At 38.0% G+C, this 26,163-nt stretch overlaps 1 protein-coding gene across 1 annotated transcript in view; it reads left to right on the plus strand.

Moving 5' to 3' along the window:
* Positions 1 to 26,163, plus strand: part of ADAM9 (ADAM metallopeptidase domain 9) — a 99,047-nt gene that overhangs the window by 20,649 nt on the left and 52,235 nt on the right. Inside the window, exons 5-11 of the mRNA XM_079779299.1 lie at positions 10,012 to 10,088; positions 11,109 to 11,304; positions 13,207 to 13,272; positions 15,305 to 15,376; positions 17,929 to 18,098; positions 22,002 to 22,083; positions 22,604 to 22,737. Of these exons, the coding sequence (XP_079635425.1) occupies positions 10,012 to 10,088; positions 11,109 to 11,304; positions 13,207 to 13,272; positions 15,305 to 15,376; positions 17,929 to 18,098; positions 22,002 to 22,083; positions 22,604 to 22,737 (797 nt within the window). The remainder of the gene's footprint in view (positions 1 to 10,011; positions 10,089 to 11,108; positions 11,305 to 13,206; positions 13,273 to 15,304; positions 15,377 to 17,928; positions 18,099 to 22,001; positions 22,084 to 22,603; positions 22,738 to 26,163) is intronic.

Here is a 26,163-nt window from a genome sequence, read left to right on the forward strand (position 1 = left end):
AAATAGAAGGCAAACACTTTATTTTAGATTAATTAGTCTTTAATTAATTAAATTAAATTATTTTTAATTAATTAGTGCTTTTAAAAAATTAAGGAGATGTTGACTTAGCCCTATCCTTTTCTGATTTTTTTTAATCTTAGTGTTCTGTTTATCATTATTTAGTAGCACATTAGTAGAGGAGCTTAAATTTACATGAGAGCATAAACCAGATTAGAAATCATCTATCCATCCATTCATGTATCCAATCATCCATCCAAAGATTGCTGTGGCATGAGGCCAAAGACCACATAATTTATGCCATTTGACAAAACTAGTGATCTCAAAAGGCTTTTTTTTGCGGGGGGGGGGGGGGCGGGGAGAGATTTCTTTGGATTCGAATTTTGGCTCTATCATTTATTTGCTGATCAAGTTACTTTGACATTTTTGTGCCTCAGTATCCTCACCTTAAAATGGGAATAATAATTACAATTTCATAATTGTTATTAGGGGACTTAACTGAGTTAATATTTGTGAGATTGTTAGAACAAGTCATTTTTGACAATTTTTAACTCAATAAATATTACTCTTTGTTATTATTGAAAGTATATATGCTTAAAACTGCTAAAAATAGATTTTAGTTAGAAATTTATGTAACATTGTTATCTTAAAGTGCTTTCCTGGGTGTTTGAAAAATACAAACTAAAACAGATGGAGTTTTTCATTTATTTCTTGGTGATTGAATACTAATGGGCCGGTGCACGGATTCATGCACCGGTGGGGTCCCTCACCCTGGCCTGTGCCCTCTCCCAATCCAGGACCCCCCGGGGGATGTCAGACTGCCAGTTTCACCCGATCCCCGATCCCCGCAGGCGAAATTGGCAGTCCGACATCCTTCGAGGGATGTAGTAGTGAGCGAAGCGGCAGGCGGTCGGGGAGGAGCTGGAGCCCTGGTGTGCCGGGAAACAATTCCAACATGTTATAATTACAAGAGTTGCATCAAAAGGTTGATGAATCTTAGACTCAACAAGGGCTGAGTCACATAATGTTATTACCTGTTGGAATGGCTAAACGGCACTTCCCCCAAACCTGATTGCTTGCTGTCAGACAGCTCAGGGCATCTTAATCTGCATGTTATTGCCTCCTGTTGGCCAAACACCTGAACAGCTGTAGGCTATTCCCCAATCTGACAATGCTTCTGTAAACCCTACCCTTTGAAACCCTACCCTTTGAAGTATATTATCTCCACCTTGCCTTAGGACAAATTGTGTTAATAAAAAGCACGGGATCTTGAGTTAAGGGATAGTCTTAAGCTCCTTTAGCTGGAGCTCCTCTGACCCCCAATGCCTTTCAAAACTATCTTTCGTCTTTGGACTTTTTATTGAATCTACACGCAGCTCCTTTCTCCAGATTGCTGCACCCCTTTGTAATGCTGGGACAAGAATCCCAGCACGGGTGCTACACCGCTCCTGCTCAATCCGGCCCTGCTGTGCCTGCCGCTGCTCCATAGTGCTGCTGTGGAGGTGGGAGAGGCTCCCGCTGCTACAGCTACTCTCGCCAGCTGTGAGCCCAGCTTCTGGCTGAACAGCGCTCCTGCTGCAGGAATGCACTGACCACCAGGGGAAAGCTCCTGCATTGAGCATCTGCCCCCTGGTGGTCAGTGCACATCATAGCGACTAGTCTTAATGGTCGCTTAAGCTTTTATATATATAGATTGTTTAGACAGATGAAAGTGTGACTGTAGATGTCAGACACCAATTAATACTTTAGTATTTTTTTTGCATATGGCTAGATTGGCAAATACCATAATGATATATACTTTTGTCCATAAAATGCAATTAATTTACACTGAGAAAATTTAAATGCTTTCCTTGATGATTCTGTTATTTAATATTAAAGTAATTTGTAAAGCTATTTATGTGGTTTTCATCATCATGTCTTCCACAAGGCAATTTTTCACAAAGAAACAAAGTTTTAATAACCAGTTTATATGGATTGGTGTGTGAAATAAAACTCCAAATTACTATATCTTAGAACTTTAGAGTCCCTTGCAAATGCATTAGGAAAACCTTTTATTTATATTTTTTATTTATTTTGAATAAATCTTTATTGTTCAGGTTATTACAGTTGTTCCTCTTTTTTCCCCCAATAGCTCCCCTCCACCTGGTTCCCACCTTACCCCATGCCCTTACTCTCCCCCCGCACTGTCCTCGTTCATAGGTATAAGATTTTTGTCCAATCTCTTCCCATACCCCCACACCCTCTGCCCCCTGAGAATTGTCAGTCCACTTCCTTTCTACTCCCCTAATTATATTATATTTACCAGTTTATTCAGTTCATCAGATTTTTTATTGACTTGATTTTTAGATTCACTTGTTGATAGATATGTATTTGTTGTCACTTAGTTCTTCATAATTTTTAACTCTACCTTTTTCTTCCTCTTCTTAGAGAATACCCTTCAGCATTTCATATAATACTGGTTTGGTGGTGATGAACTCCTTTAGTTTTTTCTTGTCTGTGAAGCTCTTTATCTGACCTTCAATTCTGAATGATAGCTTTCCTGGGTAGAGTAATCTTGGTTGTAGGTTCTTGCTATTCATCACTTTGTATATTTCTTGCCACTCTTTTCTGGCCTGCATAGTTTCTATTGAGAAATCAGTTGACAGTCGTATGGGTACTCCCTTGTAGGTAACTGTTTTTCTCTTGCGGCTTTTAAGATTCTCTCTTTGTCTTTTGCCCTTGGCATTTTAATTATGTTGTGTCTTGGTGTGGTCCTCTTTAGATTCCTCTTGTTTGGGGTTCTCTGCACTTATAGGACTTGTGAATCTATTTCTTTCACCAGGTAGGGGAAGTTTTCTGTCATTATTTCTTCAAATAGGTTTTCAATATCTTGCTCTCTCTCTTCTCTGGCACCCCCATAATTCGGATGTTGGTTCGCTTGAAGTTGTCCCATAGGCCCCTTACACTATCTTCATATTTTTGATTCTTTTTTCTTTCCGGTTGGGTGTTTTTTGCTTCTTTGTATTTCAAATCTTTGACTTGATTCTTGGGATCCTCTAGTCTGCTGTTGGATCTCTGTATATTATTCTTTATTTCAGTTAGTGTATGCTTAATTTCTAATTGGTCCTTTTTCATATCCTTGAGGGTCTCACTAAGTTTCTTGGAGTTTTCTAGAAGATTCTTGAGTAACCTTATAACCATGGTTTTGAACTCTATATCCAGTTCATCCATTTCTTTCATTTGTGACTTGTTTCTTTGTCTCTGCATTTTGGCTGTTTCCTTGTGTTTGTTTCTATATACTGGGTAGCTGCTAAGTCTCCTTGAGTTGATAGAGCAGCCTTGTGTGGTAGGTGTCCTTTAGGGCCTAGTGGCTTAGCCTCCCCAGTTACCTGAGGTGGACGCTCTTGGTACACCCCTTTGTGGGATGTTTGCATAGTCTTATTGTAGTTAACCCTTGATTGCTGTTGGTATCACTGGGAGGAATTGACCTCCAGGCCAATTGGCTATGATGACCAGCTGTGTCTACACTGGAAGAACTGTTGTGCAGGAGACACTCTTATGGGGCAGGACTTGCTTCAGTGGGGCTTTGGTGCTCACTGAGTCTACCCCTTGAGTGTGTCTCTTATGAATGTGAAGATTTGTAATTCGGTATGGTCTCACTCTGACCACTGGGTACACTGGCTCTTGGTTCTCCAAGGAGGTGCAAGGTCAGCCACTGTCTGGGGCCACCCAGCAGGAGCTACAGAGACATCTGCAGATTCCTCCTCTTTGTATGGGGTTTGGAAGTGCCCAGATGAGGCCCAGCTGTGAAGCAAGTCTGCTGCTGCTGCCAGGCAATGGGCCTTCTTTTGGAATCTCTGGGGCTCTCTGACCCAGCTGCAGTTTGTTTTAGGCGAAAGGACAGGCCATTCATATGCAAAAGCCCATGCACACAGCTTGGGTGGGGCTGTAAATTGGGTGGGGTGGGGTCTCTAGGAATCACCAGGGTGGAGCAAACAGCAATGGATGCCCTGAACCGGAGAAGTTCCAGGTTCTCTGCATCCCGTGCTCCCGTGCAGGAACAATGATCGCTGTGAGCACCTCTAAGAGAAAGCCGCCCTTGCGTTCCTGTCCTGATGCCAGACAGTCTAGTTTCTCCCCGTATGTGCCTGGGTCCCCCAGAGTCTCGCTCAGATTGGGAGTTCAGAGCAAGCGGGAGCTTGTATCTCCGATTAAAAGAGCAGCACATCCAGGTGCCAGCACTTTCCCCGCCTCCGCACCTCTTACCAGTCTCACTGCGCTTTCTTCATCTCTCTAGTTGTGGACTTCCACTCAGCCAGCTTTCCCATGGTTCTGGGTGGCAGTTGTTCTGCTGTTTAGTTGTGGTTTTGATGTGGCTGTGAGAGGCAGCAAGTATAGGTGATTACCTATGCTGCCATTTTGGTTCTATCCTCTAGGAAAGCCTTTTAATTAATTCCCCCAACTAACTGATGCTCTTTGTGTCCTCTAAAGATATATTGGCTGCCCAAGGCTTACTGAATTCTTGTAGCTAGTAGGCTATTCTCTAATAGTTCAGTGTACTTCTGTTCCCAGTAGTTGAGTTTTTTGCTTAGAGTTTGTGTGTTTCCAAATCTGTTTATGCTAATTGTACCTTTACTCTCACCATGCAATTTAATTAGATGTTTTCTACACTTACAAAATATGGTTTGTTGTTTTTGTTAAAAAGTAAATTGGGCGCTTTGGAAAGATTTAATAAAAGCAAGTTATTAAAAAAATACCATTAAGTTGGTAGATTTAATGACCAAGTGCTGAATATCAAATAAGAGAGCTTCTGTTATTGTAGTTGAAACTAGAAACATTTAATTTCTGAGTGCTATCAGTTACTGTATTAGTATCTCATAAGTGTTACCTCATCTGTAATAAAAAAAAAAGCCATTTTCTTCCTCTAGTGAGAAGGAGGCAATATCACAGCTATAATTATAGAACACTAGGAAGAAAAACATTAGTGGTTGTAAATTGCCCCATACAAGAATAAGTTGTACAATGCTGTTTAGTGTGTAACTGTTTAAAATTTCGTTTCTCAGTTTCACACTTACAGGAGAATTTGCCTGAGTAATATAAAACATTCACGCATACCTTCATCAGAATTCTTGAAATGTTAACTTTTTACTACATTTGTTTGATAATTTCTTTCTTCTTTTTTTTAAACGTTTTAAAAATATTTTTATTGATTTCAGAGAGAGGAAGAAAGAGGGAAAGATAGAAACATCAATTATGATAATCATTAATTGGCTGCCTCCTGTACACCCCCTATTGGGTGGGGATCGAGCCTGCAACCTGGGCATGTGCCTTGACAGGGAATCAAATCATAACTTCCCGGTTAATGGGTCATCACTCAACCACTGAGCCACACCAGCCAGGCTTTCCTGAACCTTTTAAGATAGGTTGTAGACATGGTGTACCTTTATCCTTAAATTTCCTCAATGTAAATTTCCTAAAAGCAAGGAATTTTTTTGGTAACCATAGTACAATTCTCAAAATTAGGAAGTTAACATTGAAGCAATCTAATTTTCTTTCTTTCTTTTTTTTTTTTTTTGTCTACTATCCCAATAATGTCCTTTATAGCTGTCTGATGGTGAAGTGAAGGTATAGTGGCCACCAAAACAAGAAAGTATCTTGAGACCGAAAAATGAGGCAGGCAACTCCATAATATAACAGAAATTATTCTAGGGTAAGTTACTTACAGGGAAAGGATAGAAAGGAAGATAACCCCACATTCTGTGCAGCTAGTTTCCCTTACCAGAAAAGGGAAAAGTTGTTATAGTAAATTTTTAAATGGTATAGTTAAAGTACTAATGATTGATGAGACAAAGGGACAACGAATACAGTATGTGCCAGAAACCATACTTCTTGATGGGCTTATGATGGATGCTTGCGTACAATTGATGCCAGCACCTAGTTTGATATTTATCTTTGTTGCCATGCCATTCTGGCCCAAGAATTTCTACGGTTATATAGTAAAGTTTTAGAGAACACAATCATTAACTATAAGGCTTTGATATACTGGCTGAAACTAGTGAGGTTAGTCAGAGTTCACAGCATGAAAAACTTAAACAAGAAATCAAGGTCACAAAGATAGAGTCAGTCTTGTTCATATCAACAGCTGTACAATAATGAAAGAAAATACAAGTTCATGTGCTGCATTCAGTAGTCATGTTTCTTTAGTTTCCTTTAATCTGGAAATACTTATCTCTCCTTGTCCAACATTTGTAGTCTGACTTTTTGTAGAATGTCCTGCCATTTGAGTTTGTTTGATGTTAACTCATGGTCAGATTCAGGTTATGTACTTCTGGCAGGAATACCACTGAATAGATACTGAGTGGTTCTCATTGTATCAAATCAGTAAGCATATGCTGCTAGTAGCCCAATTATTGACAATTTAACATTTATCATTTGGTTAAGGAGTTATCTGCCATGTTTCTCCTCTGTAAAGTTACTGTTTGTACCTCTTTAATTAATATTAGGGTTGATACTTTGAGACTATACAGATATCCTGTTACTTCTAAAAATTTTACCCACTAGTTTTAGTGTTTCGTATTTGCCTGAATCAGTTGTTATTATAATAGTTGTTAAAGTTGTGGTTTTCTAATTTCATCAGTGCTCTATATTCATCAATGCTTTCTGGTGTAAGGAAGAGTTTTCCCTTATATCAGCACAGACTCATGAGTTCTTACTTTATCATTAGTGAGATTGAAAATATTTTCATATATAAGGGCATTTTTATATCCTCCTTTACCAATTATCTGTTCATGTCTTTGGTCAGTTTTTTATTTTTTAATTTAAATTTTTTATTGTTTAAAGTATTACATATGTCTCCTTTTTCCCCTATTGACCTCTCCCTGGTTGCCCCCTTTTATTGGGTTTTTAATCTTTTCCCTTCATTGTTTAAGAGTACTTTATAATAAGTTAAGGATATTAACTCTTTATCTCTGATATATTTTCTCCTAGTCTGTGAATTATCTTTTGACCTTGTTTTTTGGTGTTTCTTTCCATGTAGAATATTAAAAAACATTTTTATATCATAAAAATTATCAGTCTTTTATTGCATACTAGAGGCCTGATGCACGAAGATTCGTGCAAGAATGGGCCTTCCTTCCCCTGGCTGCTGGCACCACCTTCACTCTGGCCGGAGCTGCCTTTCTGCTCCAGCCCGGAGCCGCCTTTCCACCTTCCCACACTTCCCAGAGCCCCAGAGTGGCTGGGGTGGTGCAGAATGCCTGCATCATCGCCATGGCAACAACGCAAGTATCCCGCCCTGCCCCCAGCTGCTCGGTGCCTGTGTTTGCAAATTAACCCGCAATCTTTGTTGGGTTAATTTGCATACTCACTCCTGATTGGCTGGTGGGCATCACGAAGGTACAGTCAATTAGCATGTTACTCTTTTATTAGGTAGATAGGTTTCAAGTGATAGTTAGAAACCCTTTTTCTACACCCAGGTTAAAGAGGAATTCACCTATGTTTTTATTTAATTCTTGTATGGTTTCATTTTTTATGTTTGGATTCTTGATCTGTTTGGAGTTCACTCATGTATGGTGTGAGGCATGGATCTAATTTTATCCTTTTTAAAGGTCTAACCAGTGGATCGAGCACCATTTATTAAAAGTACATCTTTGGCACAGAGAGGTGCCACTTTTATCATAAAAGTTGTATATGTACTTTGGACTATTTTGAGATTTTGTATTCTGTTCTATTGGTTGGTCTCTCAATTAATACACCACCAGTAGCATGCTGTTTTAATTATTAAGGCCTTGTGATTTGCTTCAATGTCTGGTAGGGCTATGTCTCCCTTAGCCACACCTTTGGCTTTTTTTTTTTTAATGATTTGTGATTGTTTTATGCTGTGTACTAAAAATCTAATATCAATAAGTAATATTATGCTTATATTTTCACTGGTCAATTTCTTGCTCAAAATTAAGGATAAAGGGTCTTTAGTTTTTAAAGATGGATGAATGTATAACTAATAAAATATAATCAATATATCTACAGGAAAAAAAGAAAATAATTTGTCATTTCTTTTCTTTTTTTTTCTTATTTTAATTTCTTTATTGATTCAGGTATCACATATTTGTCTTCATCCCCCCATTCCCATCCCAAACCCCTCTCCACGCATGCCCCCACCCCCCTGTTGTCCATGACCACTGGTTAGGCTTATATGCGTGCATACAAGTTTTGGTTGATCTCTCCCCCTTACCCCCACCCTCCCCTACCTTCCCTCTGAGGTTTGACAGTCTGATGGATGCTTTCCTGTCTCTGGGTCTGTTTTTGTTCATCAGTTTATGTTGTTCATTATTTCCCCTAGATGAGTGAGATCATGTGATACTAGAAATACACTTATAAGAACTGAAAATGAGACAAGCAATAATGGTTATGCTGAGAGGCAAATGAATCAGTCTGTAGTGAGTTTCTTTCTGGGCCAACAGTTCTTTTGAGTCCCAATTTCAATGTCAAACAGTTCCTTATGTGTACATGTCAGCAATGATATTTCAGTTCTGGATGGTGGACAAATGATGTAATGCAGGTCCGACCCTCTCTGGTTTGGTCCTGGGCAACCTGCAGCGACACACAGCTGCTGACTGCTAGTATGGCAAGGTGTCATCAGCATCTTTCATCTCTGGACTGTTTCTCTTCTGTCTTCATGGCTGGAGCAGTCCTGTCAATTCCTCTCTGTTGCAGGAATCCACATGGTCTTGGAGTTGTTTTCTGAAAATATACAAACATATTCTCGACCAAAAGTTAATAAAGGAATCTTTTCTATAAATTTGACTTGGGATCCTTTTTCATTTTTTGCCCAAACGATTTTCCTTTGTCTTGTTTTGACACCATGTTTGTTTTTCATGGGTGTCTTGCTGTTAGCATTACAAATGAAAGTTAATTTTCTAAAATAAAAATTTTCTAGATGTAATTTACTTACAGGATATTTTTCCTTACATGATATTCTTCTACTATCCCCCCTTTTTTGATTTAAATATTAGGAGGCTTTTGGAACTTTTATAATGTAGTCTTGATAGCTTTTAAATTTTAATTTTTTGCACTAAAATATGACTGCTTTAGATTCATTACATGTTATGCAATTTTACCATGAGATGAACTACCAATAAAAATTTTAGTTAACACTTTAGGAACAGCTTTTTGTCCAGTACAATTTATTTTTCTAGAATATTTGCTTATTTCAATTAGCCAATTTAAATTAGTCTGAAAACTTGACTACTATTTTACTGTCAAATTTAATACTCTAACAACAATCTTATTTTACCCTGTAAATATTAATGGAAAGGATTATTTGCTTCCTTGAGTAGGCCCTGAGCATTCCTGGTACTAGGCTGGATTTAGATATAAAAAACCCACTTCCCCACACCATGGGTACAAGACAACTCAAACAAGTCTTGTTGGAGTGAGAGGGCAGCCGCTGTCGGCCAAGTCTCTGTCTGTTACCTGGGTCCCGATTTGAGCTGGGCATGGGAAGCGAAGCAGCCATGGGGGCAGGAGACCTCCCTCAGAAGGGGTGAGGGTTCAGGCCCCTGCAAAGTTGGGGGGGTGGTAAAGAAAAGAATTTGATCAAAATCTCTTCTTTTTGCTACATACTGAGCTTTTTTTTTTTTTTTTTTCCTCCATTGACATCATTAGCCTGTCACAAGGTCCTCTTCTGTATTAGATGTTAATTGGCTGCTATTGCTTCTTGGATTGATTGTGATTTACAATGTTAAGATGTTAAAAATGACATACTATCTTTTTCTGCTTCTAGGCTTAAAGGTTATTGGAGTAGAGCTATTTATATTTAGTTTCTTTAGAATTCTGCCTAAACATATGTATTTATGTAGGGTGGTAGTAGATAATTTGAAATAGTCTAAAGAATGCCATGTGATATTATGAGATGCTAATAATATAAATACAATTTTTAGTTTACTGACCTTAAATAATTTTGTTAGCTCTGTAATTTGTATGATGATTTTCCACAAAGTAACAGTATTTGAAGATAATACAGTGTTTATCATTTAGGACCATTGTCATTATCGGGGCTATGTGGAAGGCGTTTATGATTCATCCATTGCTCTTAGTGACTGTTTTGGACTCAGGTAAGGAATTTTATTTATTAATTATTTTTCCTCTCTATTTCTTACCCTGTACACCTATCTCTGTTTTCACATTTTGGGGGACTTAACAAAATTAGGTTTTATTTTAATGTTGTCAAAGGTCTTTAGGGCTGTGTTTCAGATATCATTCTTGGCATGTTTATTTAGGAAAATATTACAGTTGATGGATTTTGATATTTAAAGAGAAATATCTCATTTTTGAGACTGCTAAATAATTTTTGCCACTTAAAATAAAATATACTTAAATTTCTGTAGCACTTTATGTTTATAAAATTTTCACTTACATTTTTTTGCTTAAGTCTGATAATGACTGTGAAAAGGGGCTCCTTATCTCCATGTTTAGGTGAGCAAACTGAGGTTTGGAGAAATTGTATCACATGTCAAGTGAAATGATAATAACATTAAAATTACATTCATTGAGGGCCTGGCAGTATGATACCACTGGTTGGTTGGTTGGTTGCATGATTGAACTAATAAATACTACTTTTACTTTTCAAGCCAACTATATAAGATGGCTATGATTATTGCCATTTAAGTAATAACCCTTGTAGAAGTTACTGTGTGCCAGGCAATGTTCTCAGTATTTTGCACTTATTAAATAATTTAGTTTTCAGGACAACCCTCTGTAGAATGTAAAGAAAGGAGGAGGCTAAATAACTTGCAGGAGTCCCACAGCTAGTAGGAAACATTTGGCATTCAAACTCTGGTTCTCTGGCTCCAGACCACACACTTTTAGCCACTGTCCTTTATTGCCTTCCATTATACAGTAATCATGCTGCAAGGTTAAGTAACTTTTGGGAAGTGATGCTAGTAAGTCACAGCCTTTAGCTTTAAATGTAGGTCAGCCTGACTCTAAAGACTTATAGTTCTCTCTATACCGTCCTACTCTTTCTGACACATGTTAAGACCTAGGACTTGAATTCAGGTTTTTTGATTTTTTTCCCTGTGTATTTTTTTCTTCATTCTTAAAAATTGTGTGTGTGTGTGTAACACAACACCTAGAGGATTGCTGCATATAGAGAACGTGAGTTATGGGATTGAACCCCTGCAAAACAGCTCTCATTTTGAGCACATCTTTTATCGAATGGATGATATCCGCAAAGAGCCTCTGAAATGTGGGGTTTCCAATAAGGATATAGAAGCAGAAACAGCCCAGGATGAAGAGGAAGAGCCTCCCAGCATCACTCAGCTACTTCGAGTAAGGAAATAATATATTTCTTCATGGCTCAGACTAAAGGTTTTTTTGTTTTGTTTTGCAGCTTAATACAAAATGTTATTTTTATTGTATAAAAAATGAAGCATAATTGCTTTGAAAAATATTTTTTAAGTTTTTAAAAATTTTCAATTATAGTTGACATATAATATTATGTTAGTTTGAGGTGTTCAACATAGTGATTAGACATTTTTATACCTTACAAAGTGATCACACGGATAAGCCTAATTCCCATCTAACACCATACATAGTTATTATAATATTATTCATATATTCTCTATGCTGTATTTTTTATAACTGGCAATTTGTACTTATTTTTTAAAAATATATTTTAATTGATTTCAGAGAGGAAGGGAGAGGGAAAGAGAGAGAACATTGATCGGGTGCCTCCTGCACACCTCTACTGAGGATTGAACCCGAAACCCTGGCAATATGCCCTGATGGGGAATCAAACTGTGACCTCCTGGTTCATAGGTCAATGCTCAACCACTGAACCACGTAGGCCGGGCAATTTGTACTTCTTAATCCCTTTGACCTTTTTCACCCATCCTCCTCCCACCCCCCGCATCTGGCAACTGTCAATTTGTTCTCTGTGTCTATGAGTTTGTTTCCATATTGTTTGTTCATATATTTTGTTTTTTAGATTCCACATCTAAGTGAAGTCATATAGTGTTTGTCTTTGACTTATTTTATTTAGCATAATGCCTTCTAGGTCCATCATGTCGTAGCAAATGGCAAGATTTCATTCTTTTTATGGCCGAGTAATATTCCATTGTATGTATATACCATATATTTATCCATTTGGCTATCGATGGACACAGACTAAAGTTTTAAAACATCACGTATTTATGCATTAAACAAATACTATTGCTGGATTTTGCCAACTATGTGCCAGACATTATGACAGTTACTAGGGGATAACAATATGAGCAATATGCAGTTCTGCCTCCAAATTGAATAAAGTAGAGCTCTTGTAAGTTTTAGGAACTTGGACTTAAATCTTAAATAGTAATTGTATTCCTTTTTATCAGCGCTGCATAGTAATCCATTACACTGTCTTTCAGAGAGCAGTGGAATTTTTTGTTTGGATACCTTTGACACAAACTAGAATGGTGATTCTTGAGCTCTAGGTTGGAGAAACAGAGAGGTTGGGCTTTAAAACCTTAATTATTTCAGATGACTTCAGGGGCACTTGTATCCCTGTTTTGAGTCTTCATTAGGATACCCTGGCTTCCTCTTGATAGGGTCTCTTAGGTTGAAATGTTTTTAGGAATAGGTCAACCTTTATCTATGAAATGCTGCTGCTGTGTTGGAAGAGGCATGTGCTTCTTCTAGTATATTTTCATTAACTCACACTAATTTATGGCATTATTTTCATCACCTCTGACTACTGTACTATTCTTTTTAACTTTAACCATTGGAAAATAAAATTTCAGCTTATTCTATTCTTTACATGCATTTATGCAAATTTATAAAAAGTCATTTTTTTAAAAAAAGTGGCAACTTTTAAAAGGCTACTCACTTCTGCACTGGGTTATTAGTGGATATTCTTTTATTCTCAACATAGTAATGGGATTTCTCATTAAAGTGTGTGTGTGTGTGTAGTTTTGGTGTTAGAAAATCAATAATTCTTCTTTGTAAACGTGGGTAACTTACATTATCTTTAAATAGAATTATTCTTAGATCCAGTAAAGGTAGCAGATGTCATTAAAAAAAACCCACACGCTATTTGCTCTTGTTTTTAAGATGTGTTATGTAAAATAATTATATGATGTTTTGAGCAGACATTAAATAATTGAGTAGAGATTAGGGCAGGATCAATACCTATGAAATCATCAAGCTTTATGACTTATTTTTTCCCTTTGCGATGTTTTGTGTTTTTGACAGAGAAGAAGAGCTGTGCTGCCACAAACCCGCTATGTGGAGCTGTTCATTGTTGTAGACAAGGAAAGGGTAGGATTGGTGACAGTTTTTCTTCTTTTTCAGGAAAAGCAGATGAGAAGTGAGCATCACATGAAAGAAATATACAATATAACATATTTGTATTGATTTTTCTGAAATGTAATAAAAAAAATGGTTTTTCCCCTTTAAGATACTAAATATTCATAATACTACCGGAAGCTGAATATAGCAAATAGGACTACCTCTGACTTCATTTTCTACTAGTGATTTTTTTTCCCCTGTTCTCTTGGGTGATTTGCTCATACTAATTTCTTAAATGAAACTGCATTTCTTGTCAGACTTGAGACCTTCTCAGATGACTTGCAGCAGTCGCCAACCTTTCAGACCTCATGGACCACTGGTTGGCGACCGCTGCAAAGGACTGTAAGCAGTTAATCAGTTATTGCTTTGTTGCCTAATAAATTTGCTTTGCTGTCTAGAATTTCAGCTATCCTAGATGTTATTTTAAGAGATAGAAACTTCCAGTTCCTGGCATGTGTTAGAAAGGGATAGAGGAGCGTGCTTCATCTAAGCTTTTATTATTTACTTTACTGTTCAGGATAATACCAGGGATTTTCCGTATTCATACAAAGAAAGAATTGTGCTTAACTAAGAAAACTACTGGATCTATTCCAGCATTTATAGGATTTTCATATTTAGATATAGCTGCCATATAATTTAACATAGGTTATTTGAAATATTTTGTCTGACTTTTGCTGCCAGCTTTGTTATTTGTGTGGAAAAGATGTTTGTAGAAACTTTATATGATTGGCAATTTCTTTTTTGTAAGCTACAGAGATAGTTTCAAGAATTACATGGCTTTAAAAATCCATTATTGTTTATAGTTTGGGAGAGCAGCCATATCTATTAAGAGACAGACACATATTCAGTTTGCTCATTATAAGTTCATTACCCTCAAGTGGTAGAAGGAAAAAGGATAGGGACTATGAACAAGCATGAACGTTGTCCCAACTAATGGGTAAAATGTTTCTCTAGAATGTTTGGATCAGTGACCAAAGTAAAGATTTGAGATGATTTTCTTTATTACTTTCTCTAAATATATTTGTTATATACTGGTAGATAATGGTTCAAAATAAAAATGATTCAATTTTAATCGAACTTTGTCAAATGTATTCAAATTTATTTTTCTTATTTTAGGAGAATCATGATAAAATATCTAGCTGTTAAGATCTGATATATTCTGATATTAATGCCTTTATCATACATCAAAAACATACATTCTTAATATTTCTTCCCATTATTTATTAAGTTGGTTGTATGAAAATAATGGTAAAATAGTTATTTAGATTAGTTTATTTATTTAAAATGATGTTTTTATTGATTTCAGAGAGGGGAAGGGAGAGGGAGAGATAGAAACATCAATGATGAGAGAGAATCATTGACTGGCTGCCTCCTGCATGCCCCTCACTAGGGACTGAGCCTGCAACCCTGGCATATGCCCAGACTGGGAATTGAAACATGATCTCCTGGTTCATGGGTCAATGCTCAACCACTGAGTCACACTGGCTGGGTGATATTTAGTCTATTGTATTTTATTTACAAATAATGTTTCAACTAGTGAACATTGGTTAACCTCTCATTAATTTAGCCCAGAGTTTAGAGATGGTTTATTGGTAATGTCTTTAACTTAAGGAGTTAGGAAATCCTTTAGAATGTTTTTATTCCTTTATTTATTTTGATTATTTTCAAATTCTACTTTTGTGAAGTGCTTGAAAATATTTTTTCATTAAAATGACTAAAAATACTGAGAAGAAAATTCATTTTAAAGTTCTACTAATTTAGAGAAAATGAAGACTTCAATGTTTTCATTATTCATTTTACATTGTAACTGTTCCCTCTTATTCCTATTTATCACTGAAATGTATCTTTTAGATTTATTAAATTGAAATGCTGGTGAATGTTTAACTACTTTAGTTATTGATTCAGAGGAAATATTTGGATTTTTATTTCCATTGTAAAAGATTATAGAAATTTTTTTCTGAAATTACTTTGGTGATAATGATTTTCCTCTCTTGCTTTTCAGTATGACATGATGGGGAGAAATCAGACTGCAGTGAGAGAAGAGATGATTCGTTTAGCAAACTACTTGGATAGTGTAAGTTGTATTTTCGATCAATTGGAATTATGCTATCATAATCATGTCACAGTCCCAGAACAGAATTGAATAATTGTGTCATTTTGAGCTCTGATTATCCTAGGGCCTAAATGACTCAATCTTTCAGGGGTTTGGTATTAGTTTGTTTTGTAACTATTTTTACGTTTAAAAGGAAAATATAATTGTGGGAAGACTTTGAGACAAGTATGTTTCTTATTAGCATCTACTTTATCTTTAGAGTACATAGGCTAAGATACTTTCGCATTATGAAAAGATTTCTGAATTTTTACTGAGAGATCCTTATTTTGAATAAGGCTGCCTGCCTTCTACTCTGAAAGCATATGACAATATCAGTGTGTGTGTGTGTGTGTGTGTGTGTGTGTGTGTGTGTCTGAGAGAGAGAGAGAGAGAGAGAGAGAGAGAGAGAGAGAGAATGAGGAAGAGTAGGTGGACGGGGGAAGCAAGAAGGGGGAGAGAGAGAGAAATGTGTTTTGAGATTTTTGGAGTTTATTCATTTAATGGGAGATATTGAAATATTAGATACATGTTATTATAAGATAATTTTACTTATAAGATGTTTTCCTGATGAATACCAAGCATAATAATAATGGTGATAATGATGATGATAGCATTCTATTGAGCATTTATAATGTTCTTGAAGCTGAGTTGAGTGCTTTACATTTATGAACTTATTTATTCCTCACAGTATTTCTATGAAATAGATAGTTCTGTAATAATTTATCTGAAACCTTTGGGGTGTGTTTAATTCAAATTTTACATAAGAGTTTAGAAAGGTGCCAACTCAACACTGTGTGTGTGTGTGTGTGTGTGTGTGTGTGTGTGTGGTGTCTATGTGTGTGAGGTGCAGTGAAGACGGAAACTTTATTCAGTGCAGATAGCTCAATTGTGATACAGCACAGCTGTGAGATCAGCATGACTGTGGAACAGCTAAATACTGTTACAGCTAGATTATGAAACAGCATGGCTGTGTGGTGGCTGTGGGACGAGGCCCCTCCACAGCTAGACAGTTCTGCTTTGCTCCACTTTGCACTGCTCTGCTCCAGTGTGATCTCCTGGGTGTTTCAGCTCTAGTGAGGAAACGTAATCCTGTTTCGGTGGAAAGGTAAAGTGTGCTCTCTGAACAAGAGGGGAGCTGACTTATATAAACAATTGTGCCATCCCTGGTCTCTGATTGGTCCATCCTCATGCAAATGGGGACTTTAAATTTTTGCTGTTTGATTGGTCCAAAAAGCATTGTCCTGATTGGTCAGAATGGAGTTGCTCTGATTGGTCTGTGAAGATGCTGATGGGAATACAGCTGCTTAGCTCTGATTGGATGGGGGAAGCCTCAGTCCTATGGGTTGACATGCAATTCTAGGAACTCCTTTATAAAGGCAGGAGCACAGTGCAGGCATGTTGTTAGTGCACGTTTCTCCATGAAGTGAGTTTTGCATGAGAGGCCCCTGTTTAGAAACAGCTTCTAGGCTCTGCTTTTAAATTTGAGCCCAGTTAGCCACTAGGAGCCCTTCTTAGTAGGTATTTCCTTTCTCACAGGCCACAAAGCTAATATGGTTCACTATCTTTATATATAAAAGCCTAAGCAACTATTATGACAGAATGACCAGAACTACCGGTCGCTAGGATATGCACTGACTACCGGGGGCAGACGCTCAACGCAGGAGTTGCCCCAAGCCCACAGGCCCTGATCGCTGATGGGGCCTGCTGGACGACCTCCCAGTCCCTCCCCCGGCTAGCAGGTCCCAATTGCCTGGGATGGGATGGGGAACAGGAGGTGGGTGGCAATGAACGTGGGTGGCAAGGGAAGGGGGGGGGAGGTGGGGAGGCGGGGAATCGTGCAGTGGCAGAGTGCAGGTGGTGAGGGAAGGAGGAGGCAGGGAGACGGGGAACCTGATCGGCCCTGATTGCCAGCCAGGCCTAGCAACCCCACCCATGTACAAATTTCGTGCACCAGGCCTCCAGTGTATTATATAACACTTGCCACAGGATCTTGGGGTAGCATAATGTAATCAAATGCATTGGTATTTCTATAGTGAAATGTGTGAATGTTCCCATTAATTGAGATAAATTCGGACTATAAATAGGCTTGCATTAGTTTAGTGGAAGTTTTGGAATTAATTTATCCAAAACTTAAAATTTTCAGAGTATGAAGGATTTTGGAATGGAAAGTAAAAAGGATTTTGAACTTATTTTATTTTATAGACAAGGAAACTGAGACCCTTGAGAGGGTAGAATCTCATTATATTGAAGGGAATATTTTTTTAGAAGGGAAAAACATTGATGTGAGAGAGAAATATCGCTTGGTTGCCTCCTGTATGTGCCCCGACAGGGATCAAACCTGAAACCTAGGTATGTTCCCTTCCTGGTAATTGAACTCAGCACTTTCTGGTGCATGGGGCGATGCTCCAACCAACTGAGCCACCTGGCCAGGGTGAGGAGTCCTGTTTTTAATTTAAGTAGTTATGTTACTTCATTGTAAGCTAAAAGATATTCTTTAATATATTTTTATACTTTTATTTCTGTTTTCTTCCTAGATGTATATTATGCTAAATATTCGAGTTGTGCTAGTTGGACTGGAGATTTGGACAAATGGAAACCTGATCAGCACAATTGGTGGTGCTGGTGATGTGTTGGGGAACTTTGTACAATGGCGGGAAAAGTTTCTTATAACACGTCGGAGACATGACAGTGCACAGCTAATTCTGTAAGTGATTTTTTCTTTTTAAATCCTCATCTGAGGAAATGCTCATTGATTTTAGAGGGAAGAGGAGAGGAGAGGAGAGGGGAGGGTAGGAGAGGGGAGGAGATGGAGAAAGAAACATCAATGTGAGAGAAAAATTGATTGGTTGCCTTACATTATGTGCCCCGAACTGGAACTGAACCTGCAACCTTTTGGTTTAGGAGATGATGCTCCAGTCACCTGAGCCACACTGGCCAGGGCTAGTTCTGTAAGTGATTTTTAAAAAGTTCTATTAATGAGATGGTCAGAATAATAATTTTTGTTTGTTTTCTTTTATTAATGTTATATTTTCTTAAGGTTTTTGGTCATTTATTTAAATAAGGAAAACTTAATTTCATACAATAGGACCAAGTGAGAGTATAATATATCTCTCTTCTGTGTTCAGTTTCCTGTCACCTTAATTCCATGTCCTTCCTCTTTCTTGGGTTTAGTTTCCTCTCTCCTTTTGGTATGGCATGTATTCTAGTTTTGCCGGGGCTGACCAGCAGCCCCTGAACAACAGATGAACAGATTACTCAAACACAGTTTGACAGTGCAAGAGAGGGCTAAGGGGCCCCTGGCTTTAGTAGCCAGAGCAGCCTCTATTGCCTGCCTCCTTAGGCCTTTATTGGAATTTTTATCTTTAGATACAATCAGTAGGGTGAGTAATCTTGGGAGGACACATATTTACATTGTCCTCTAGGCAAGGGGTTCCAGGGATTAAGCATAAGGATTCCAGTAAACACTCGGGGGTCTGCATATATACAGGCTTGTTTGGAAAGGTCAAGGAATAATTAGGGGCACCACCTTCAACACTCCCCTCAGTTGGAATTTCCATAAACAAGGCAGACAGCATTCCACACACTTCTCTTTTATCAGAATGTCCTCCTTACCACTTTCCAACCAAGTCTCTTGTGTTCCCCAACATAGTTTCATCTTGCATATGAGAAAATGTATTTAATAGTCTCAGAACAGATTTTTAAAAAATTATCTTGCCCTAGCCAGTTGGCTCAGCAGATAGAGCATCGGACTGCGGACTGAAGGGTCCCGGGTTTGATTCTGGTCAAGGGCACATGCCTGGGTTGCGGGCTTGATCCCCAGTAGGAGACCTGTAGGAGGCAGCTGATCAATGATTCTCTCTCCTCATTGATGTTTCTATCCCTCTCCTTTTCTCTCTGAAATCAATAAAAATATTTAAAAAAATTATCTCATTTTGACCTTTGATTATTCTGGGGTCTAAGTAACTCATTCTTTCAGAGGTGTGCTTTGTAGTTTGTTTAATAACGTTTTGATTATTTGGATGGGTATAAAATTCGAACCCTGAAATCTTCTTTTGACTTCCAATATAACTATTGAAAACCATTAAATCATTCTGATTTCTGATCCTGTATATATGGCTTTTTAAAATTTCTTTTTCTCTGGAAACTTATAGGATCTTCTCTTAATTCCCAGGTTCCTTAGTTTTCTTGATGATAGGCTTTTGTGTAGGTCTTTTATCACTGATGTGCTGTGTGCTTAGTGCAGGGGTCCTCAAACTTTTTAAACAGGGGCCAGTTCACTGTCCCTCAGACCATTGGAGGGCCGGACTATAGTTTGAAGAAAACTATGAACAAATTCCTATGCACACTGCACATATCTTATTTTGAAGTAAAAAAACAAAACGGCAAAAACACCCGCATGTGGCCCGCGGGCCGTAGTTTGAGGACGCCTGGCTTAGTGGGTAATTTCAGTTTTGAAACTGATGTCCTATAGTTTCAGGAATTATTTTTTGTTTCCTTTCTTCTCTTTGTCTTTTTGTTCTTTTTGGGATATTGTCTTAAATTTAACTTTCAAGCTTTTTATTGAGTTTTCAATTTCTGGCTATCTTATTTTTAATGTTTAGTAGATGTTTTTTGTTCCCCTGAATATTTTTTGCATAATCAGTTTTTTATTTCCTGGATATAATAGTTTTCCTACTCTCTTTGAAATATTACTGATATATTTAAAAAATTTTTCTTTTCTACAGCAATTTCATGGTACCTTAATAAAACTTAAACTTATATAAATCACTTAATACAAGTACATTCCAAAAACTTACAGCAAAACCTTCACTGAAAATATTCAAAACATCTTATCCTCCGTAAAAGTTGTCTGGCTTGATAGGCTGGCTTTTGCAAAAAAGAAAAAATTCTATTTTATATAATACTTTTTGCCTCCCTCAATGTTGATGGTACCTAAAAATAATTTTTTTTTTTCCAGAGGAGAAACTTCCCCTGATTTTATTTTGTTTTCTTTGGTTATGTGAATTAATTTAAAGCAAGGCACTGAAATGCCAAAATGGATTTTTATGGCCCTGTAATCACAAAGATTGGTCCTGACTTTTTAATTAATTTTTAGTAAAATTGCACCTACAAGTATCCTCATCCCAGTGAGTATGCCATCCAGTTCACACACGACCAAAAGGAGCAGGGATCAAGCATACTCCCTTGGATGGCATATCCAAGTACGCCCACCATGCTGTCTTTCCTCCTCTTTTTGGTCTTTATCTGTTGTGTTAGAGGTATTTCCCAATGTCTCATGATCTCTGGTGTTTTGTTTGAGGTTAAAATGAGGTACTGAAAGCCTTTTGGAAGCATTGAGTACATGAGTGGTGGCTTGGGGACTTTGGAGTTCACTATATGGTGAGCTGGCTGAAAATTTTTCTTGGAAATTCCCTTATGTCAGTATCTCAAGTCCTTTTCCCCTGGCTGGTCAGATACCCCAGAGAAGGATTTAGACATTCATTTAAAATATATTCATTAGGTGTATACCATAGGCACTGAGGTAGAGCAGTAAACATAACAGACAAAACTTCTTGCTCTCATGGAGTCCATATTCTGGTGGAGGTGATTTGCCATAAATGAGATAAATAAGCATATATAATATCTATATCTATATATATAAAAGGCTAAGTGACTATCACACAGTCCCACCAGTAGCTATGATGTGCACTGACCACCAGGGGCAGATGCTCAATGCAGGAGCTGCTGAGCTGCGGTGACTTGGCAGCAGTGTTTCTCTGGTGACGTACCCCAGAACCAGAGAGGAGGGAGCCCGATTCTGGGGTGCATCACCCGAGAACCACTCTTGCAATCCAAGACCCCTCAGGGGATGTCAGAGAGCCAATTTTAGCCTGATCCCCGCAGGCTAGGCCAAGGGACCCCACCTGCCGGAGGGACCCCACTCACTCCACAGATGCCCTTCGAGCTGTGGCGCTGTCCCATGTGTGGCCTGTTGGGGAGGGACCCTGGGGGGTTGGCTCCAGGGTGTGTCCAGCCCATCCGTCTCGCCCAGCCCCACCCCGCTGGCCACCTTCTAATTAATTTCCTTTCAGTGTGCATGAATCTGTGCACTGGGGCACTAGATAAATAAAGATAAATGGTAAGGTGGAAAAATAAAAATATTGGAGGAGTAAAAGTTGAAATTTAGGTAACATGGCAAAATAAGGTCTCAGTGAGAAGATAATTTTGAGTAAAGAACTGAAGGAGGTGAGGGAGTAGTTAGGGGTAAAAATGGGTGAAGAGAGTTCCAGGCAGAGGGAACAGGTCCTGGGATACAAGTGATGAACCACATGGAGGCCACTGTGACCTCACTGTTCCCTGTGCTTCCTGCCTTGCAGCCTCCTGTGTGCATATGTTCATTGAGTTTGTTCCCTGTCTCTCACTAGAATTTTTGCATAAATAAATCTAATGCATTTTAGGGAGGTTTTTCATTAGAAGGTAGAAAAAATTTGGTTTGGTATCTTTATTTTTCTAAAAAACAAATTTGTAATATTAATCTCATTCTCTGATAATAAAAGAGAGAAGGCTTTATTGTATTCTGACTTTAAAATGTTACTTGTTATAACTTTCACCTTTTCTTTTTATTTAGGAAGAAAGGTTTTGGTGGGACTGCAGGAATGGCATTTGTGGGAACAGTGTGTTCAAGGAGCCACGCAGGCGGGATTAACGTGGTACATTTTTGTTCTTGATATTCACCTTTGACCATCTGCATTAGGAGAGTGTCAAGCATTTCTTGACTCTATACTTCCTTCCCTCGTCCTTAAAACTATATTTTGGATATTATGAGGGACAATGTAGATGAGTTGTTTCTCTAGAACCTGGATTAAGTATCCTAATATTTATTAGCTCCTCACTTTTTATGGATGAGGAAATAGAGACTTCACTTAAGAAAATGAAATTAGAACCATGAACTCATTTTCCCATAGACTACCGTGAATAATCTATTGGTACTAAAGTATTTGATCTATTGCTTAAAGAGTCTATCTTCATCAGTGTGTTGAGTCACACAAGTTTCTTACTAGGCTGAAATGTGTAAGGACTGATGTTGGATGCTTGTTTTATCATATTAACAAGTTAATAATAACTATTAACATTATTATGGTAAATTTCCTTTTGTGAAAAAATAATTTCAGAAACAAAACATATCCTATTGCTGAGAAACCTAGGTAATACCTTCTTGTGTTTGGACAGTTTGGGCAAATCACAGTGGAGACATTTGCATCCATTGTTGCTCATGAGTTGGGTCATAACCTTGGAATGAATCATGATGATGGGAGAAATTGTGTTTGTGGAGCAAAGAGCTGCATTATGAATTCAGGAGCATCGTAAGTAATTGAGTTCTTTCTTCTTATTCTTTATAAGGTGGTATTGTAGATCAGTATTTCTTAAACTCTGGGATATACTCATGTCTATGTTGAAAAATAGGAAAAATTATTCCTGGCTCCCCTGACACCATTGAGAAGTCTTTTTTTTTTTTTTTAACTAAATAAATAATTCCACAGAGCTTTCAGCAAGAAATATTTATTTAGGCACAGGTATGTAGCTACAATCTTCTTTAAATCAATTGACAGACCAAAAGATATAAGAACATGGAAAAATTTACATCTGAATTACAAATTGGGGAAGGGATTCTACTCGATTCAGTACAGGTTAGAATATAGATTGAAGGACTATATGAAACATTTACTTACGAACCTCATGAGAAAGCACTGCGTTGTCACTGTAAGTAGAAGAAATCTTGACATAGTCCTAACATTTCCAATTTTATACATAAAGGTGAGAGGCAAGACAAATGGAAGGAGAAAGAAGTGTTAACATTTATTGAACTCTTTTTCTGTATCAGACACTATTCTAGGGACTTAAAAGGTATTAATCAGTTAATGTGCAACAACATAATGAGATGTAGGTACTTTGTTATTTCTATGGATGAGGAAACAGGTCACACATCTAAAGAAGTGGTGAAGCTGGGATTTGAAATCAGAAGTCTGAGTCAAGAGCTTGTGATCTTAGAACCCCTTCCTTTACCAGGGTTCAAAAGTAATTACAATTGAGGGTCTAAGGGTGAACAAGAACCATTGAGTTGTTGGGCTTCTTTTTGATGCAGAGTTCTCATAAGGCAACAAGGTTCTATCCTACTTTAGTGGGCAGTTGTGCTAAGCTGAGAACTGGACATGACCACAGTGCATGTGTGGATTAGAAGCTGAGTCAGAGAAAAAATTAGATATGAAAGATGTTCATCTTTAACAAACACAGATGAAGTTTTCATATGGGGAATATCCATGGCCCTAAGGATTCACTCCCTTTTCTATTTTCCTCAAGCTCCTAGGGCACTGAAAAAAAGAATAAAACTTCAGTTAGCCAGCACTTTAGATATGAGAATATAATTGTAATCACATCCTGGTATAAAGGGGAAGCACTCAAGCAGGATTTACTGCAGAATTTGTTTTTGAGCAAATACTAGGCTGAAAAATAGATATGGAAGAATTAGAATAGCACTTATGAAAAAACTATCCTTAATAAAAGTGTAATTATATTCACAAGAAAAGTCATGTTTGTAAAATATTTTCTGTTGGACAGGGAAGTAAGTTTAGTGTTTGCTCTGGCTAATTGTGAAGTTGAGGAAGACATAGATTCAGGGGCAAAGAAATAAATAATCAACAGTGAGGTAAAATAAGAGACTGATGAAAAAAGGAACAGTAAGAGGAAGGAATGTCATGAAACAGTGCTGTAGTGCAATTTAAAATGGTATGACCCATACTTCATCAAATATTTGTTGAGCACTATGTGCTAGACTTTGTTTTAGGCACTTAGACTATCTCAGTGAGTTAGATAAAGACTTGCCCTTTACATAATTTACATTTTAATGGGGGGAGACAACATATTAACCTAATAAATACATCAGTAATAGGCCACAAACCATTATAATTATATTCAGGAAACACACCTATAGCAAAGAGACTCAAAATAAGACAAAAATTATCACTTTTCATCTATGAGATATGTAATCATTAATGAACATTTGTCATAGATTTTTATTTTACATTATTAAGATACTAGAGGCCCAGTGCATGAAATTTGTGCATGACGGGGGGGATGCCCCTCAGCCCAGCCTGCACCCTCTCCAATCTGGGACCCCTTGAGGGATGTCCGACTGCCCGTTTAGGCCCGATCGCTATGGGCGGTCGGACATCCCTCTCACAATCCAGGACTGCTGGCTCCCAACTGCCCTCCCCTGCAGGCCTGGTCCCCCCCCCCCCCCCCCCGCCCAACTGTCCTCCCCTGCAGGCCTGATCCCCCCCAACTGCTCTCTCCTGCAGGCTTGCCCCCCCCCCCCAAATGCCCTCCCCTGCAGGCCTGGTTCCCCCCAACTGCCCTTCCCTGCAGGCCTGGTCCCCCCCAACTGCCCTCCTCTGCTGGCCTGGTCACCCTAACTTCCCACAACTGCCCTCCCCTGCAGGCCATCTTGTGGAGGCCATCTTGTGGCGGCCATCTTGTGTCCACATGGGGGCGGCCATCTTGTATCTTGGTGTGATGGTCAATTTGCATATTACTCTTTTATTAGATAGGATATAATGTAAAAAGCACCTCAAGGGAAAATGTTCCCATATACTAGAGAAAATTTTAAAATCTCTTAATCATTGACCGATTATGTAAACAAAACACATGTAAAATGTAAACAGAAGTCTGGAAGAAACTTTCTGAAAAATTAAAAGAGAGTTTATTCACATAATGATTTGCAAACCAGGAAATGTAGCCCTCAGTATGAACCAAAGAGATGTTCCAAAATGGATTGGATAAGGCAAGGTTTATAAAGCAAAAATTGCAAATAGCTGACAATAAAAGAGATGGGTTGCTAGGAGAAACGAGACCGTAAACTTACAATATTTGTTTTCTGATTGGTGGGGGCAACTGTACTTTTAACAGTTGGCTGACTCAGTGGCCAAGCATGTGGGGTTTGAGATGAGAACAATAGGTAATATATGATTAAGCATTTGTCAACATCCTAGTTTCAGCCCAGGCCATAGAACAAAAGGCTGTTTTCTTATCACACAATTATAGTACAGGAAGTATTATTTAACAGTGATGCCAGGAGTATGATTAACAAACAGTACAGCTGCTTACTCTGTGGGTGGGTTCTGAGCCCAAAAGGGCAAGTTATGCTGTGTAAGCAGCTTCAGAGATCAAGCTGCAAAAATCCAAATATTGGGCCACAAATTGTGATATTAAAATTCTGACAAGTCCTTAAGATTATAGAGGTTTAAATACATATTAGTATGGTTAATTTTATAAGTAAACTTCAGTTGTCCAACTGACCATATATTTTACCAAAAGAAGACTTATGTAATTTCCAAAAAGAAGAAACAGGGCTAGTCTTATTCTTTGGCCACAAAGTGATAAAACTAGATAGATATTAATAACAAAACCCCCTAAATGAACTGATAACTTTAAAACACTCTCCTAAGTAAATCTGTGTCAAAAGAGACCTGAAGTCTAAAGTTATTATAAAGTATTTGAAGGTAATGTTATTGTGAATATTATGTTTAAAATGGACTACATATGCCCGACTGGTATGGCTCCGCGGTTGAGCATTTACCCAGGAACCAAAAGGTCATGGGTTCTATTCTGTCAGGGCACATGCCTGGTTGCGGGGTTGGATCCCTAGTAGGGGGTGTGCAGGAGGCAGCCAATCCATGATCTGCTCTCTCAGCAATGTTTCTATCTCTTTATTCCTCTCCCTTCCTCTCTCTAAA

This window comes from Cnephaeus nilssonii (assembly GCF_951640355.1).
Source record: "Cnephaeus nilssonii genome assembly, chromosome: 8".
Taxonomy (NCBI): Eukaryota; Metazoa; Chordata; class Mammalia; order Chiroptera; family Vespertilionidae; genus Cnephaeus; species Cnephaeus nilssonii.